The following is a 15,220-nucleotide window of genomic DNA, read 5'->3' as shown; positions in this document are numbered from 1 at the left end:
GGTTGATTGGGCTTCAGCGATACACGAGCACTTTATCTTTCCCATTCATTCTAATTATCTTTAAATATTTAAGTACAGGGATTAAGGCGCGGTTGCGCTAGGTGGTGTACAAAAATCAAGATTGTGATGAGGGTTATTAGCTGAAACACCTTGGGAAGATGTTCTCGGAGCCAAGTGTCATTGAAGATTGGGTGAACATATTGAAATCTGTAACGAAGGAGAATTTCTCTTCCTACCGTGGGATTAAAGCTGGCACTTGCACCTCCCCTCGGAATTCCACAGCGTGTGGGACGGAGGCTGAATGTATGGGCTGAAATCCATCATTTTGACGTACATTGCAATCAAGCCACTTTAACCCAATAGGCAATTCTTAGCTTAAATTGTCTGAAAATAAGGCTTTTTCAAACAAAATTTAGAGTACCCAATTAAGGGGCAATTTAGCGTGGCCAATCCAGCCACCCTGCACATCTTTGGGTTGTGGGGGGGGGGGTTTCAGCCCCACGCAGACACGGGGAGAATGTGCAAACTCCACACGGACAGTGACCCGGGGCCGGGATCGAACCCGGGTCCTCGGCGCTGTGAGGCAGCAGTGCTAACCACTGTGCAACCGTGCCGCCCATTACAGAAATATTCAAACAAGCACCCAAACACAATCATTAGAAGCACTATTAACAACATCCCCATCTCTTAATCTTCCCCCTATTTGGTAAAATGCATTCACCTTGATCAACAAGATGAGATTTTTATGGAAACCAATCACGTTTCCCAGAAGTGACTAATTATTTCCCGCATCGGCCGGAATGTTCCGGCTGTTTCTGCCGGCAGGATCTCCTGCTGACAGTGAGCCCCGGCCGTGGGTTCCCCAGCGGCAAGGGGTGCGTTCAACGGGAAACCCTCTTGACAGCAGGGACCGGAAAATCCCTCCACTGGCCGATGGCGGGCTTCCTCCGACGCGGGAATACAAGCTGCCGGGGCAGGAAAATCCCGCTCTTCATCACTTCAAAACACAATGACTGCTGCTTTGTAAGAAAACAGAGCAGTCACTCTACACACCAGTAAGATTCCAACAACCCAAGGGTCCTCCCTGCCAATTCCCTTTTTAATAGTTAACCTGTTGTATCTGCTGCATATTTAATTATTGTTTCTTATTATTATTACTAAGTTTAATTGGGTTTAAATTTACAAACCTGGTGACTGTAATTATTGGGCAGGGGGGCCAAAGACTCCAGGTGTTTTTCTCAGAAATATTTATTAATTACAATTGTGTTGCGACTCCGGGTCAAGTAGGGCTGGAATTGACTGCGTACTAAGAATAAAGAACAAAGAAAAGTACAGCATGGAACAGGCCCTTCGGCCCTCCAAGCCCGTGCCGACCGTGCTGCCCATCTAAACTAAAATCTTCTGCACTTCCTGGGTCCGTATCCCTCTATTCCCATCCTATTCATGTATTTGTCAAGATGCCCCTTAAATGTCACTATCGTCCCTGCTTCCACCACCTCCTCCGGCAGCGAGTTCCAGGCACCTACTACCCTCTGTGTAAACATTCTTGCCTCGTACATCTCCTCTAAACCTTTCCCCTCGCACCTTAAACCTATGCCCCCTAGTAATTGACCCCTCTACCCTGGGAAAAAGCCTCTGACTATCCACTCTGCCTATGCCCCTCATAGTTTTGTAGACCTCTATCAGGTCGCCCCTCAACCTCCGTCATTCCAGTGAGAACAAACCGAGTTTATTCAACCGCTCCTCATAGCTAATGCCCTCCATACCAGGCAACATCCTGGTAAATCTCTTCTGCACCCTCTCTAAAGCCTCCACATCCTTCTGGAAGTGTGGCGACCAGAATTGAACACTATAAATTCCACCAACCTTTGTGTCATCTGCAAACTTACTAATCAGACCAGTTACATTTTCCTCCAAATTATTTATACACACAACGAACAGCAAAGGTCCCAGCACTGATCCCGGCCGAACACTACTAGTCACAGCCCTCCAATCAGAAAAGCAGTCTTTCATTGCTACTCTCTGCCTTCTATGACCTAGCCAGTTCTGAATCCATCTTGCCAGCTCACACCTGATCCCGTGTGACTTCATCTTTTGTACCAGTCTGTCATGAGGGACCTTGTCAAAGACCTTACTGAAGTCTTACTTGCTGCTCTACCTGCATCAATCATCTTTGTGACCTCTTTGAAAAACTCTATCAAGTTAGTGAGACGCGACCTCCCCTTCACAAAACCGTGCTGCCTCTCACTAATACGAATGGGAGTAGATCCGGTCTCAAAGAATTCCCTCCAGTAATTTCCCTACCACTGACGTAAGGCTCACCGGCCTGTAGTAACCCAGGGGATCGGAGCAACAGTAACAAAAATACATGGTTGGCTCATCTCCTTATAGTGGCATCGTCAGTAGGAGCAACCTTTGTCCACTCTCGGTTATCCCTTGGACACTATTTGAGGTTAACACCTACTCTCACTGTGACAGTAACAGACATGTTTTTTTTGAAAAACCCATGTTCAGGGATGTATCACTGGCTGCGCCAGCATTTATTGCCCATCCCCCAATTACCCTCGGGATGGTGGTCGTGAGCGGCCTTGCTGAACCTCTGCAGTCCATGTGGTGCAGGTACACCCACACTGCTGTTGGGAAGGATTGGGAAATGAAGGTACACCGATATTATTTCTAAATCAAGGTGGTGTGCCACCTGGGAGGGAGTTCTGGAGGTGGTGGTGCTTTCTCATACCTGTTGCCCTGAATCTTCTCAGTGGTGAAGGCTGTGGGCATTGGATTGGCGGGGGGGGGGGGGGGGGGGGGGAGAGACACCGTCCAAAATGCTTCTGCACCAGTTGCTACCGTGCATCTTGCAGACAGTACACTCTGCAGGCAGTGTGGTGGAGGGAGTGAATGCTTAAGGCAGTGGACGGAATACCGAACAAGTACACTGCTTTGCCCTGGATGGTGTCAAGCTTCTTGCATCATGCATAACGTCTCCAACCATGTAACGGTTTAAGATTGGTGCTTCAAGGATTAGCCTGGATTAGGTGTTCAATTGCGGCAGTCGGACCTGATCCCTTAGCGTGGAGGTGGGAATCTATCAATCAAGTCAATTGGGGTTCGAGCGACCTGTGGTAGTATGCATTAGGGGTCATGTGGGACTGTGAAGCTGTGATGTCATTGGCTGACAGATCCCGGGTCCTGGTTGGCCGTTGACCTCTAGCTCCGCCCTGAAGGCGGAGTATAAGAACCAGGAGTCCTCCCCCGCAGGCCAGTCTGCTACCGAACTGCGGGGGAACAGTCACGCTTAATAAAGCCTCATCGACTTCACTCTATTCCTCTCTCGGAGTCTTTGTGCGCTACAATTTATTAAGCGTGACTGTTCCCCCGCAGTTTGTGCGCTACACGACCGAAACAAGAAAAGTAATTGCAGCACCTTGAACAACAATGAATAAATCACCAATTAGCTGCTCCGTCTCTATTGCTGCTAAAGGTATCAGAATTGTCAACGTCCAAAAAAATTAAAACTGAAATTCTCCCTTGCTGCACCTCACGTTCAATTGGGGATTTTCTAAAAACAAGGGTCTTGCATCAATCAGAATTGCAGCGTGACACGTTTACATAGGCAGTTTACATTGGAAGGTGGCCATGCCAGGAATAATCCACATTCAACATGCATTTCTACACAGTCAAACGCAATCGTGGAGACATACAAAAAACAAACTCCTACTCACCGGAGGGGAGTTTTCATATATGTTTGTGCTGTAGGGCAGATTTACAAATATCGGGTCCATGTCCTGGATATCAGTTATAGTGACTGCGAGGTTCGCAAGTGTGGAGAGAGGATGGTCTTTGTCCTGGTCCTGAAATTTTAAAAAGCATCAATTTGCAAGTAACCAAAATAATTTCCATATAATGTTGTTTCTTAATGCTCCAATTGTCCAATTTATTTTGCAAATACCGACTGAAAATTACTTGCATTTATACAACACACAATTGTCTCTCAAATGTCTGTAATAAATTACCTTCCAGGTGCAGTGGACTGTCAGGTTTGGGATACAGCAGCACAGTAAGATCCCAAAACAGAAACTAGATAAATGACAAATTCATCCTTTTGGTGGTGATATATAGCAGCAGGAACTTGGCTTTTAAAACTACCTGGTACGTTGATCATTGTCTTTTTAAATGCAGAGAGATATTACGGAAATGACCATCAGCTTTTACTCTGGGACGGGGTAGGGTTTATCAATTGGGTTAAGCTCCTTTACAGAGCCCCGATGGCGAGTGTAGTGACGAACCGGCGGAGGTCGGAGTACTTTCAACTGTACCGAGGGACGAGGCAGGGGTGCCCCCTGCCCCCCCGTTGTTCGCAATGGCGATCGAACCACTGGCCATGTCATTGAGGGAGTCTAATAAATGGAGGGGGGTGGTCCGAGGGGGAGAAGAGCATCGGGTGTCGCTATATGCGGATGACCTGTTGCTGTTCGTGGCGGATCCAATGGAGGGGATGGTGGAGGTCATGCAGACTCTGAGGGAGTTTGGGGAGTTTTCGGGCTATAAGCTCAATGTAGGGAAGAGTGAGCTCTTTGTATTACAGGCGAGGGACCAAGAAAGAGGGATAGGGGATCTACCGCTGAGGAGGTCGGAGGGGATCTTTCGGTATCTGGGGATCCAGATAGCCAGGAGTTGGGGGACCCTACATAAACTGAATCTGACGAGGTTGGTGGAGCAAATGGAGGAGGGTTTCAAAAGATGGGACATGTTACCGCTCTCGCTGGCGGGTAAAGTGCAGTCGGTCAAAATGGTGGTCCTTCCGAGGTTTCGGTTTGTGTTTCAGTGCCTTCCCATCGTGATCACTAAGGCCTTTCTTAAGAGAGTAGGCAGGAGTATTATGGGGTTTATGTGGGCGAATAAAACCCCGAGGGTAAGGAGAGGGTTCCTGGAACGCAGTAGGGACCGAGGAGGGTTGGCACTGCCAAACCTGGGGAGCTACTACTGGGCAGCAAATGTGGCGATGATCCGCAAGTGGGTGATGGAGGGAGAGGGGGCGGCATGGAAGAGGATGGAGATGGCGTCCTGTAAAGGAACGAGCCTGGGGGCGTTGGTGACGGCACTGCTGCCGCTCTCGCCGACAAAGTATATCACGAGCCCGGTGGTGGCGGCAACGCTAAGGATCTGGGGCCAGTGGAGACGGCACCGGGGTGCAATGGGAGCATCGGTGTGGTCCCCGATCAGGGGTAACCACCGGTTTGTCCCGGGGAAGATGGACGGAGGTTCCAGAGCTGGCATCGGGCGGGGATTGGAAGAATGGGGGACCTGTTCATCGACGGGACGTTTGCGAGCCTAGGGGCACTGAAGGAGAAGTTCGAGTTACCCCCGGGAAATGCCTTTAGATATATGCAGATGAGGGCTTTTGTGAGGCGACAGGTGAGGGAATTCCCGTTGCCCCCGGCACAAGAAGTTCAAGATAGGGTGATCTCGGATGTATGGGTCGGGGAAGGCAAGGTGTCGGAAACACACCAGGAGTTGAATGAAGAGGGGGAAGCGCTGGTAGAAGAGTTGAAGGGTAAATGGGAGGAGGAGCTGGGGGAGGAGATCGAGGAAGGTCTGTGGGCTGATGCCCTAGGTAGGGTTAATTCCTCCTCCTCGTGTGCCAGGCTCAGCCTGATACAATTTAAGGTGGTCCACAGAGCGCACTTGACGGGGGCGAGGTTGAGTAGGTTCTTTGGGGTAGAGGACAGATGTGGAAGGTGTTCAGGGAGCCCAGCGAACCATGTCCATATGTTTTGGTCATGCCCGGCACTGGAGGGGTTCTGGAGAGGAGTGGCAGGAACAGTATCTCAGGTGGTGAAAGCCCGGGTCAAGCCAAGCTGGGGGCTAGCAGTATTCGGAGTAGTGGACGAACCGGGAGTGCAGGAGGCGAAAGAGGCCGGCATTCTGGCCTTTGTGTCCCTAGTAGCCCGGCGAAGGATCTTGCTAATGTGGAAGCCCCCCAGCCTGGAGGCCTGGATAAATGATATGGCTGGGTTCATAAAGTTGGCGAGGATTAAGTTTGCCTTGAGAGGGTCTGTGCAGGGGTTCTACAGGTGGTGGCAACCGTTCCTAGACTATCTCGCGGAGCGTTAGAGGAAGGTCGGTCGTCAGCAGCAGCAACCCGGGGGGGGGGGGGGGGGGGGGGGGGGGGGGGGAGAAGGGGGGGCTGCCTGGGAGGGTGGATGAGCAAGAGATAACATGAAGGGTTGGGGAAACTGGCACGTACGGGTGAGGGCCAGTGTACAAAGCTGTGTAAATATATCATTTTTGCCGTGTATATATCTTGCTCTGCGTGATTTCTCGGGTTTTATTTGTTTCGAGGGGGGGGGGGGGGTTATTGTTTGTAAGGGAGAAAACTTAATAAACTGTCAAAAAACTTTAATAAATATATATTTTTTTAAAAAAAACTTTTACTCTGGGTAAAGTAATGAAATTGCACTTTTGCATGGATACCATTCTTTAGTTGAGATTTTATGCCATTTCCCAGCTTCCTTGCATAGCAGTTTGGTTGGATGTTAAAGTTCACTAGGATGGGACTGGAAATGCATTTCAAGTGACTGTTAAGCCGAGTCAATTGTCTACAAGAAGGGTTCCAGTTTAACTTAAGTCATTGGAATCAGAAGTCAGAGGACAAATTAAAATCTCCCAGTAGCTGGAGTCATACATGACAAAAAGTAAAATGGCTGGGATTATATGGGATCAGTCATCACAGCGAAATAACAACACTGCAGCAAAGTGGCCCAGGAATCACCAGCAGCTCTGTTATCAATCTCACTTCCATCAGAAGATCTGTGGATCTAGGACTCACTCAAGAAAGATAAATTGGACTGACAATGAGCGTTGTGCTGAGAAGACAGAGGAAGCACTGCACTGCCAGAGGAACCGACTTTCGGATGTGCCATTAAACAAATGTTAGAAAAACAAAACGTAGTTTTAATATTTGTCTTGATGAACATTGGAAATGAGATTTAGTTTTAAGTGGGTTTAATTTAATGTTTCTGTGCCTGGAAGGTTAAAACCTCTAGTTAGGTACATGCTGGAAGAAGGTGTTTGTGTGTGTGTGGGGGGGGTTTGATCAGTTCCACCAGTGTTTCTCTTGTGCTTAGAGAGGGCTACAGCGTGAAAAGTAAACACATTTGCAGAAGCTTAAAGTCATTGCTTAGGAACCAGGGGCACCTTTGAGGTAGGAAGGCTTACTGAGCTTTAAGCTGGATATGTTGCACTTGAAGATAGGAAGCAGTGAACATCTCTAAGCTCTGCCAGAAGTTGGACAAGGAGTCTGCAAAAGAACCAGATAAAGTCCAGACAACTAGGGAATTGGGACACCCAGGGATCTCCAAAGGCCAGGGCGACCCCCCCAGGTGCCACGTTTGTGTGGACCAGTGCTAAATGGCACCTGGGTCCAGGCCTCTTTGGTGATGCCGTTAGTTCCTGGGCCCCAGGAGAATCTGGCGCATTTAAATGAGCGGAATGGCAAGATCCAATGGCCTTGCTGTGTCACCAAGTCGGGCACGACGGGGCCTTGAATTGCGCCAGTGGTGTCTGGGGCAATACTCGCCTCTCCATCAACACCTAAAAACAGGTTATTTGGGTGTTATCACATTGCTGGGAGCTGCTGGGAGCTCCTGGTTTCCTGTATTACAATGGTGACATTTTGTTGGTTGCAAAGTTGTCTGGGACATCCTGAGGTCGTGTAAGATACTGAATAAATGCAAATTTATCTTTCGGTCAGGAAGCTAGAGGACAAATACAGCCATTATAAATGAATGTCTCAAATGCATCGAGTCAAACAGAATCTTTTGTCTCCGGTGACAGAAGTCATTAGTGACTGCTAATTAAATTTTAAGTAAATGAATAATAGATGCCACTACCTGTGGGGTTATTTGTCATTACCTCTGATTAATACGTTCACATTGGTAAAGAGTGCAAGCAAATCAGCTGCCAAGCCTTTCTGTTGCAAAGAGGGCAAATGCACTCACATTAAACTTAAAAGATTCTGATTAGTTTATGCAAAACTTTTCCTATTGATTTCCCCTGGACGCTCTTAGTGATTTACCATACTCTATACACCAGATGCTCCCTGCCTATCGTTCCTTACACTGAATCAATACAATAGCCATCAGCCATCAATCTCGCTCAATGCAAGCCTCTCTTTTAATCTCTACAATTTGCCACATCTCTCACATCTCCAAAGCCTCTTATAAACCTTCAGATGTGTCTCTAGTGGGTCCGAAATCCGTTGTTCAATGCTCCTTTCTCTCAGAGTCAGCTGTGGCTCAGTGGGGTAGCACTCCAGACTCCGAGTCACATCACGGAGGGTTCAAGTCCCACTCTGGAGAACGCGGAGGGAGCGCTGCACTGTCGGGGTTGTTGGGCCTCAAGCTTGTTCGTCACTTGTCCTCGCAGGAACTTGATCAGGGATTCAGCACGCGGGCGGGGGAATGGAATCAAGCCACAGGCAGTGTACACGATGCTCAAACAGCTCTCACACACAACTCTGAAGAACGCCACATTCCTACCGTTCCATTGACTTGAAGTTGATAGGCTCGGGTGGTCTCGTAATCCAGTGGCCTTTGAACAGTTACAACTCCCCTGGCACCATCGATGGAAAAGAAACGCGATGGAGGTTGGAAGGAATACAGCACGCTGCCCCCAGTGCCCTGGTCTCGATCTGTTGCATTCACAATGAAAATCGGCGTCCCTGTAGGTGTGTTCTGAAAAGAAACGTGCCAAAAATAAATGGGGAAAAGTGACAAAAAGAAACACATTCAAGGAAAGGATCACACGTATTCTGTGCATTTTAAATTCCCTATTTTGACTACATTCAATTAAGATAAAGCAGAATCGCAAAGCAAACGATGGGGCGCGATTCTCCAACATGGAGACTAAGTGTTCGCGCCGTCGTGAACGCGGTCATGTTTCAGGACGGCGCAAAATGGGCGCGGTGACTCCACAGGGGGCCAGCACGGCGCTGGAGCGGTTCACAACGCTCCAGCCTCCCTTCCCAGCGCCAAGCCAACCCGCGCATGCGCAGTTGGGCCGTGGGGGACTTCTTCAACGCTCCGGCCCCGACGCAACATGGCGCGGGTGTTCTTGGGCCGGAAGTGGAACAAAGTAGGCCTGGGGGGGTTGGGGGGGGGGGGGGGGGAGGCCGGCCCGCCCATCGGTGAGCCCCGATCACGGGCCTGACCCCATCGGTGGCCTACCCCCGGTGAAGGATCACTTTCCCCCGCCCCACAGGCCGCCCCCCGACCCTGCGCGCAGAGTTCCCGCCGGCAGCGACCAGGGGTGGCCGGCGCCGGCGGGACTCTGCCGTTTCCGCGCGGCCGCTCGGCCCATCCGGGCCGGAGAATCGGCGGCCCGGACTCGTACAGCGGCCCGCGACCGGCGGCGCACCAAACGCGCCGGCGCAAATGCCGGCGATTCTCCGCACCTCGGAGAATCTTGCACCAGCGTCAGGGCGGCGTGGCGTGGTTGCGGCGATTCTCCGGCGCGGGGCTCGGAGAACCGCGCCCATGGTGCTTCTAAATTCCTGTCAAAGAACATAAGAACACAAGAAAAAGAAGGTAATTTGGGTCGGCTCCGTCATTCCATAAGATCACAGCTAATCTTTTATCCCAACTCCACTTTCCTACATTATCCCCATCCTTGTACCACAGGAGATTACAAAATAAATAACCTTTTATTGTCCCAAGCAGGCTTACATTAACACTGCAATGAAAATCCCCTAGTCGCCACATTCCGGTCCCTCTTCAGGTGCACAGAAAAATAATTCAGAATTCTCAGCTGGTACGGGAATTGAACTCGCGCTGCTGGCCTTGTTCTGCATCACAAACCAGCTGTCTAGCCCACTGAGCTAAGCCAGCTCTGAAAAAAGCAGGAGACGGTCATTCAGCTCCTCGGGTCTGTTCTACCATTCAATTAGATCATGACTGATTCTTCCACCTCAACATAATTTTCCCCACACAATCCCCTTATCCCTCAATATCTTTAATATCTAGCAATCTACCCATCAAAAGTCGACCCGTCTCAGCCGCAATAGGTGGGCATCACAGCTCTCGAGGGTAGAGGGTTCCAAATATTCATAACCCTGGATGAGCACTCCAATCGAGTGAACCTTCCCACAACCCGATATAAAAGTGGGGCAATTTAACATGACCAATCCTACCCAGCACGTCTTTGGGTTGTGGGGGCACAACCAATGCAAACACGAGGAGAACGCGCAAACTCCACACGGACAGTTACTCAGAGCCGGGTCCTCGGTGCCGTGAGGCAGCGGTGCTAATCACTGTGCCACCGTGCCGCCCTAAAGGTGTGAATATCTAAGGTTGTGAAGACATGAGAGAGGGTGCAGAAAAGATTCCCTGGAACCGGTTCTAGGGATGAGGAACTTCAGGTACACAGACAGCTTGGAGATGTTGGGACTGAGAGGAGAGGCCAGAGAGGAGATGTGACAGAGATGTTCAAAATCACGAGGGGCCTGGACAGAGTTGCTAGGGAGAAACTGTTCTCCATTGGGGAAATGATTGCGAACCAAGAGGACATCAATTTAAGGTGATTGAAAATGAACCAGAGGTGGGAATCTTTTAGAAGCAGTGGGCTCTGATCCGGAACCCGCTACCTGAAGGGGTGGTGGAAACAAATTCAACAGAAACTCTCCAAGGGGAGGTGCTTGAATACTAGAAAAGGTAAAAATTTGCTGGACTATGGGGAACGAGCTGGGGACTTGGTCTGATTGGATAAGCTCTTTCAGGAGGCAGCACCCAGTCCGATGAGCAACGTGATCCCCTTCGACACCGGCTCCTCATCTTAAATGATGCCTTCTCCACTCAGGTAAAGTTCATAGAATCAACAGTGCAAAAGGAGGCCATTCGGCCCATCGAGTCTGCACCAGCCCTTGGAAAGAGCATCCCTGAAAGCTGTCGGGTTGAGTCTGCAACAGGGAAGATCGGCAGGGGTTTGGAAATGTAAATGAGAATTCTGATCGTGCAGAAATCTTGGGTCAAGGTTGGACCAGCTTCCACAGGACAGTGGCAAGGTTTGAACTAGCAGTTAGCAAGTGTCACAGGCACCGAGAGGTGCTAAAATTTCAGAAGACAGATCTTTAGATCTTTCTAGCTGAAGAGCTGAACGTTGATCTTATTTAAAATAAATCAACGATTTCATCCTAGTTACAGATCTGATCAGTAACTCTATATAACCACATAAATCATCCAAGATTCAATCAGGAATTTTTATTTTTGCTTCATTATTTATTCGAAGCTTACACTGTGATTTTTTTTTTTTTTTAACCACTCTTTTGAGTGGAAGAGTTTGGCACAACTCGATAAAATAAAAATCAGTCAAGGCACGGAATTGTGTCAGGAAGATGGAACGCAATACAACGATTCATTATGAATTTGAAGCACAAAGGGGCACATAACTTGGGGGGGGGAATTCAGCCTGATGCACCATTTAATATGGACATGGCTGATCCATCCATTTCAATGGCTTTCACACCCCCCCCCCCAACCTCCCCCCCCCCCCCCCCCCACCTCACGTTCCCCCCCTCCCTCCCACTCAACCCCCCCCCCCGTCAACACCCTCCTCCCCCCCTCAACGCAATGAGATCACCTCTCATTCATAGAATTACAGAATGCCTTCAGTACAAGAGGCGGCCATTCGGCCCACCGAGTCCGCACCAACCGTCCGAAAGAGCCCCCTCCTCAGGCCCACTCCCCCACCCCATCCCCATAACCCAGTAACCCCCACTTAACCTTTTGGATACTGAGGGGCAATTTATCATGGCCAATCCACCTAATCTGCGCATCTTTGGGCTGTGGGAGGAAACCGGAGCACCCGGAGGAAACCCACGCAGACACGGGGAGAACGTGCAGACTCCACACAGGCAGTCACCCAAGCCGGGAATCGAACCTGGGCCCCTGCCGCTGTGAGGCAGCAGTGCTAACCACTGTGCCAGTGCGCTGCCCCATTCTTCGAAACATGTACATCATGTCAACACGTGTACAATTTATACTTGCTACTACGACGCAACATGCACAATTTTGGGATGTAGAGTGGCAGAGCACACAGAACGCACTAGTTTTCAATCTTCCCTGCACCCGTTTTTACAGTCCTCTGCTAGGTTTAGTTTTCTTTATCGCGACGATCTAAAATCCAGCTCCCCATCAAATCTCGAGTATCCGCGTTCTGGGCTCAACTTTTATTTTCGGTGCCAGCCTTTTAACAAAGCCAGTTTGGATTTTCTCATTGCTGTGCTGTCTCTGGCCCACGAGTGAGTGAGCACTGATGAATACAGAAACCCCATCAGATGCCATCTTGTGTTCCAAATGAGGGCTGCAGTGTGCAGCCGCATGTGCACGGGGCTGGGAGATAAAACTGAGCTGGTGGGGATGAGCTGGAGATTAGGAGATGAAATTTAAGAGTTTAATAGAACAGAAGCTTATTAAAAAAAAAAAATCCAATTTCTCAGATCGGGCAATCAATTTGAAAGGTCAGATGTAAGGAGAAAGGGAAAGAGGCTGCTGAATGCAGAGTGGAGAAGCGAGACAGGCCTCAAAATGAGAGTCTGGAGAGTCAAGTCAAAATAAACCGAGCCGAGGAGAGGTTCACAGGAGACGGACAGCTGCGTTAACACAGAAAGGTGAGGGGAAAGCAAAGCAAAAAAAAAAAAAAAAAAGAGGCATTTAGGGAAGAAAAACAGAAAATGGAAAGCAAATGGACGTTGGCCTCTTCAGCCTATAAAGAACACCGGTGGGTTGGATTTTCCAGCTCTTCCCGCCGTGAGATCTGTCAGTCCCGCCGATGGCGACCCCTCGTGGTGGATTTCCCGGCGGCACGGCTGGCGAACAACACAGGGCCGTAGACATTGGCGGGACAGGAAGATGCCGCCATCAGTCCTGCAAGCGGTGACCCCTCGCGGCTGGGTACCCCAGCGGCACAGGCCGGCGAATAAGACCGGGGGGGGGGGGGGGCGCCCAATATTTGTATTATGCTTTCATGTCCGCGGTGCTACATTCGACGTCCAAGACCCATGCAACTTAAATTTAGGAAAAATTCATAAACTGAAAACAAAATGGTCATCATTGATCCATTCTTTAAACATAAAAACACATTAAATCAATGCAATGTTTCCATTACTGATCAAGGGAGAAAGTGAACTTTCCTCTTTGATCAACTCTCCAACATGTCCAAATTATACAGCAAGCTCCAGAAATCCTGTTATTTTGTTTGCAACTCACTGTTTATGGGGGGGAAAAAAATGGCATTCCCTGGAAGAGAGGAATTTACGGTACAAGGGAGGAGAGGAACCAGGAAGTGTTCTTTGGTGGTCCTGACCAATGGGCATCCTTCAACCAACATCACCAGAAGCAGAGAGGGAGCTTTCTGTGCATGAATTGACTGCCCTCTTCCCCATCTTATAATATCAGCGACTAAGGTCAAGATGCACACGGTTAGCTGTAAAGTGCTTTGGACATCCCGAGGTCAGGAGAGGTGCTACAGAAAGTTATTTCTTTCTGAAGCGACCTTTATTTATACCCAAAGCAGAGATAGGAAACCCAAATTTAAACAAAATCATCATTCCCTCACACTTTTCTTTTGGAGTAAATTTGGTAGAGTTTTGTCACAATCGAAGTGCGACATTACGGCAGAGGGCAAAACCCACCTTCTCAACAGTGGCCTCAGAAATCTTACAATCAATACGGTCGTGGACTCGGGTATTAAGCAGCAATGTAGCTTGGGAATGTCCACTCATTCAATAAAGGCAATTGCCTCAAAACTGTCCATTTCAGAAACACCGTCACATCAATTCTGCTGCTTCTCCGTCAGCGTGGCTACACTAGAATCTCAGGGGCTTTCACTACACAACGCTGAAGGCTAAGAAAGGAAAAGAAAAACAGCCAGAATTTACTCTCTCTCTCCCTGGGGATGCAGAGTATGTTGCACGTCTGCCATGCTACATAAAAGAGATGGTGATAGGACACACATCATTTAACCTAACTGATGTAAAACAAATGCACCAAATAGAAAGGGATCGACAGATTTCAAGTCCCCACGGTAACATTTACCATTAAGGACCCCGATTGAAATGTTTTGTCCAAACAAAAGGCTACCTACATCCCAGGTATTGGTTCAGGGAGCTGTATGTAATCTTTAATCCTTAAATCAATTGAGGGGGATAAGAAAAATGTAGAGATCATATGCCAGGCAACAGCTGGATACGAGAAACCGCTTTGCAAAATATGTCCGTTCTCCAAGACAACTAGTTTCCAAACGAATATTTAATTGTTGGTTAACAGGGCTTGAGGAATTAAGAAAACAAATATGCTGGACATGGAAACTATTGGTCTGGGAAGCATGCAGGAACATGTTGGTATCAAATTCCTCTTATTTTAACGGAGGCGATAACCCACTTGTATTAAATGCCTTTGCTCAACTGCTCGACACAGAATTCGACACAGCTGCACAGCGTTCAAATGTTAATCATACACCAGGCAATTTCCAGGCTTTTAAAAGACACAATAAAACAGAAACTGTAGTTAACCTTTTCCCACTGTGGAATGATTCAGTTACGATATCCAGCTGTAAGACATACAAAGTCAGATTTAATAAAGACCGACAAGAGTGCGGCAAGGGACTAAACTGCCTTCAGCTGCGTTCGCCTCTCTGTTTCAATTTACATCAGTCAGGCCAGGCGCGCGGACGCAACCCAAACACAGAGCCAACGTCGAATCTCGGGTGTCCGAGGAATCGGCGCGCGCGATTACCCGACACGTCGGAACAACATTTCTTATCCTCCGAATCGCTCCTTGGCAACGCCGTTTGGCCCACAGCTGCAGGATTGGTGGGCTCAGGTCACCACAAGATGAGGGTATGATTTGAGCCCGGGACCTGAGCAGATAATCAAAGCTGACACTTCAGTGCAGTACCGAAAGAGGAGCGATACATTGTCAGACGTGCTGCCTTTCAATTCAAAGGCTGAACCAAAGTTTCTGTCTACCTCCCCTTGGGTAAAAGGCCCCATAGGAAGAAAAGCACCATCAACATTCTCTCCCATAGGGCAGCATGGTGTTGCAGTGGTTAGCACTGATGCTTCACCGTGCCGAGATCCCAGGTTCGATCTCGGCTCTGAGTCACTGTCCGTATGGAGTTTGCACATTCTCCCCGTGTTTGCGTTGGTTTCGCCCCCACAATCCAA

At 48.9% G+C, this 15,220-nt stretch overlaps 1 protein-coding gene across 8 annotated transcripts in view; it reads right to left on the bottom strand.

Moving 5' to 3' along the window:
• cdh23 (cadherin-related 23) overlaps nucleotides 1–15,220 on the bottom strand; it is an 815,609-nt gene that overhangs the window by 585,282 nt on the left and 215,107 nt on the right. For all 8 annotated transcript variants that reach the window (XM_072491426.1, XM_072491427.1, XM_072491428.1 and 5 more), the window contains 2 exons: nucleotides 8,541–8,735; nucleotides 3,723–3,851 (listed from right to left, as the gene is read on the bottom strand). In XM_072491426.1, coding sequence (XP_072347527.1) covers nucleotides 3,723–3,851; nucleotides 8,541–8,735 — 324 coding nt within the window. The remainder of the gene's footprint in view (nucleotides 1–3,722; nucleotides 3,852–8,540; nucleotides 8,736–15,220) is intronic.

Source organism: Scyliorhinus torazame, chromosome 28, assembly GCF_047496885.1.
Source record: "Scyliorhinus torazame isolate Kashiwa2021f chromosome 28, sScyTor2.1, whole genome shotgun sequence".
Lineage (NCBI taxonomy): Eukaryota > Metazoa > Chordata > Chondrichthyes > Carcharhiniformes > Scyliorhinidae > Scyliorhinus > Scyliorhinus torazame.
The sequence above is the reverse complement of the archived record's forward strand: the minus strand, read 5'-3'. Positions and strand labels throughout refer to the sequence as shown.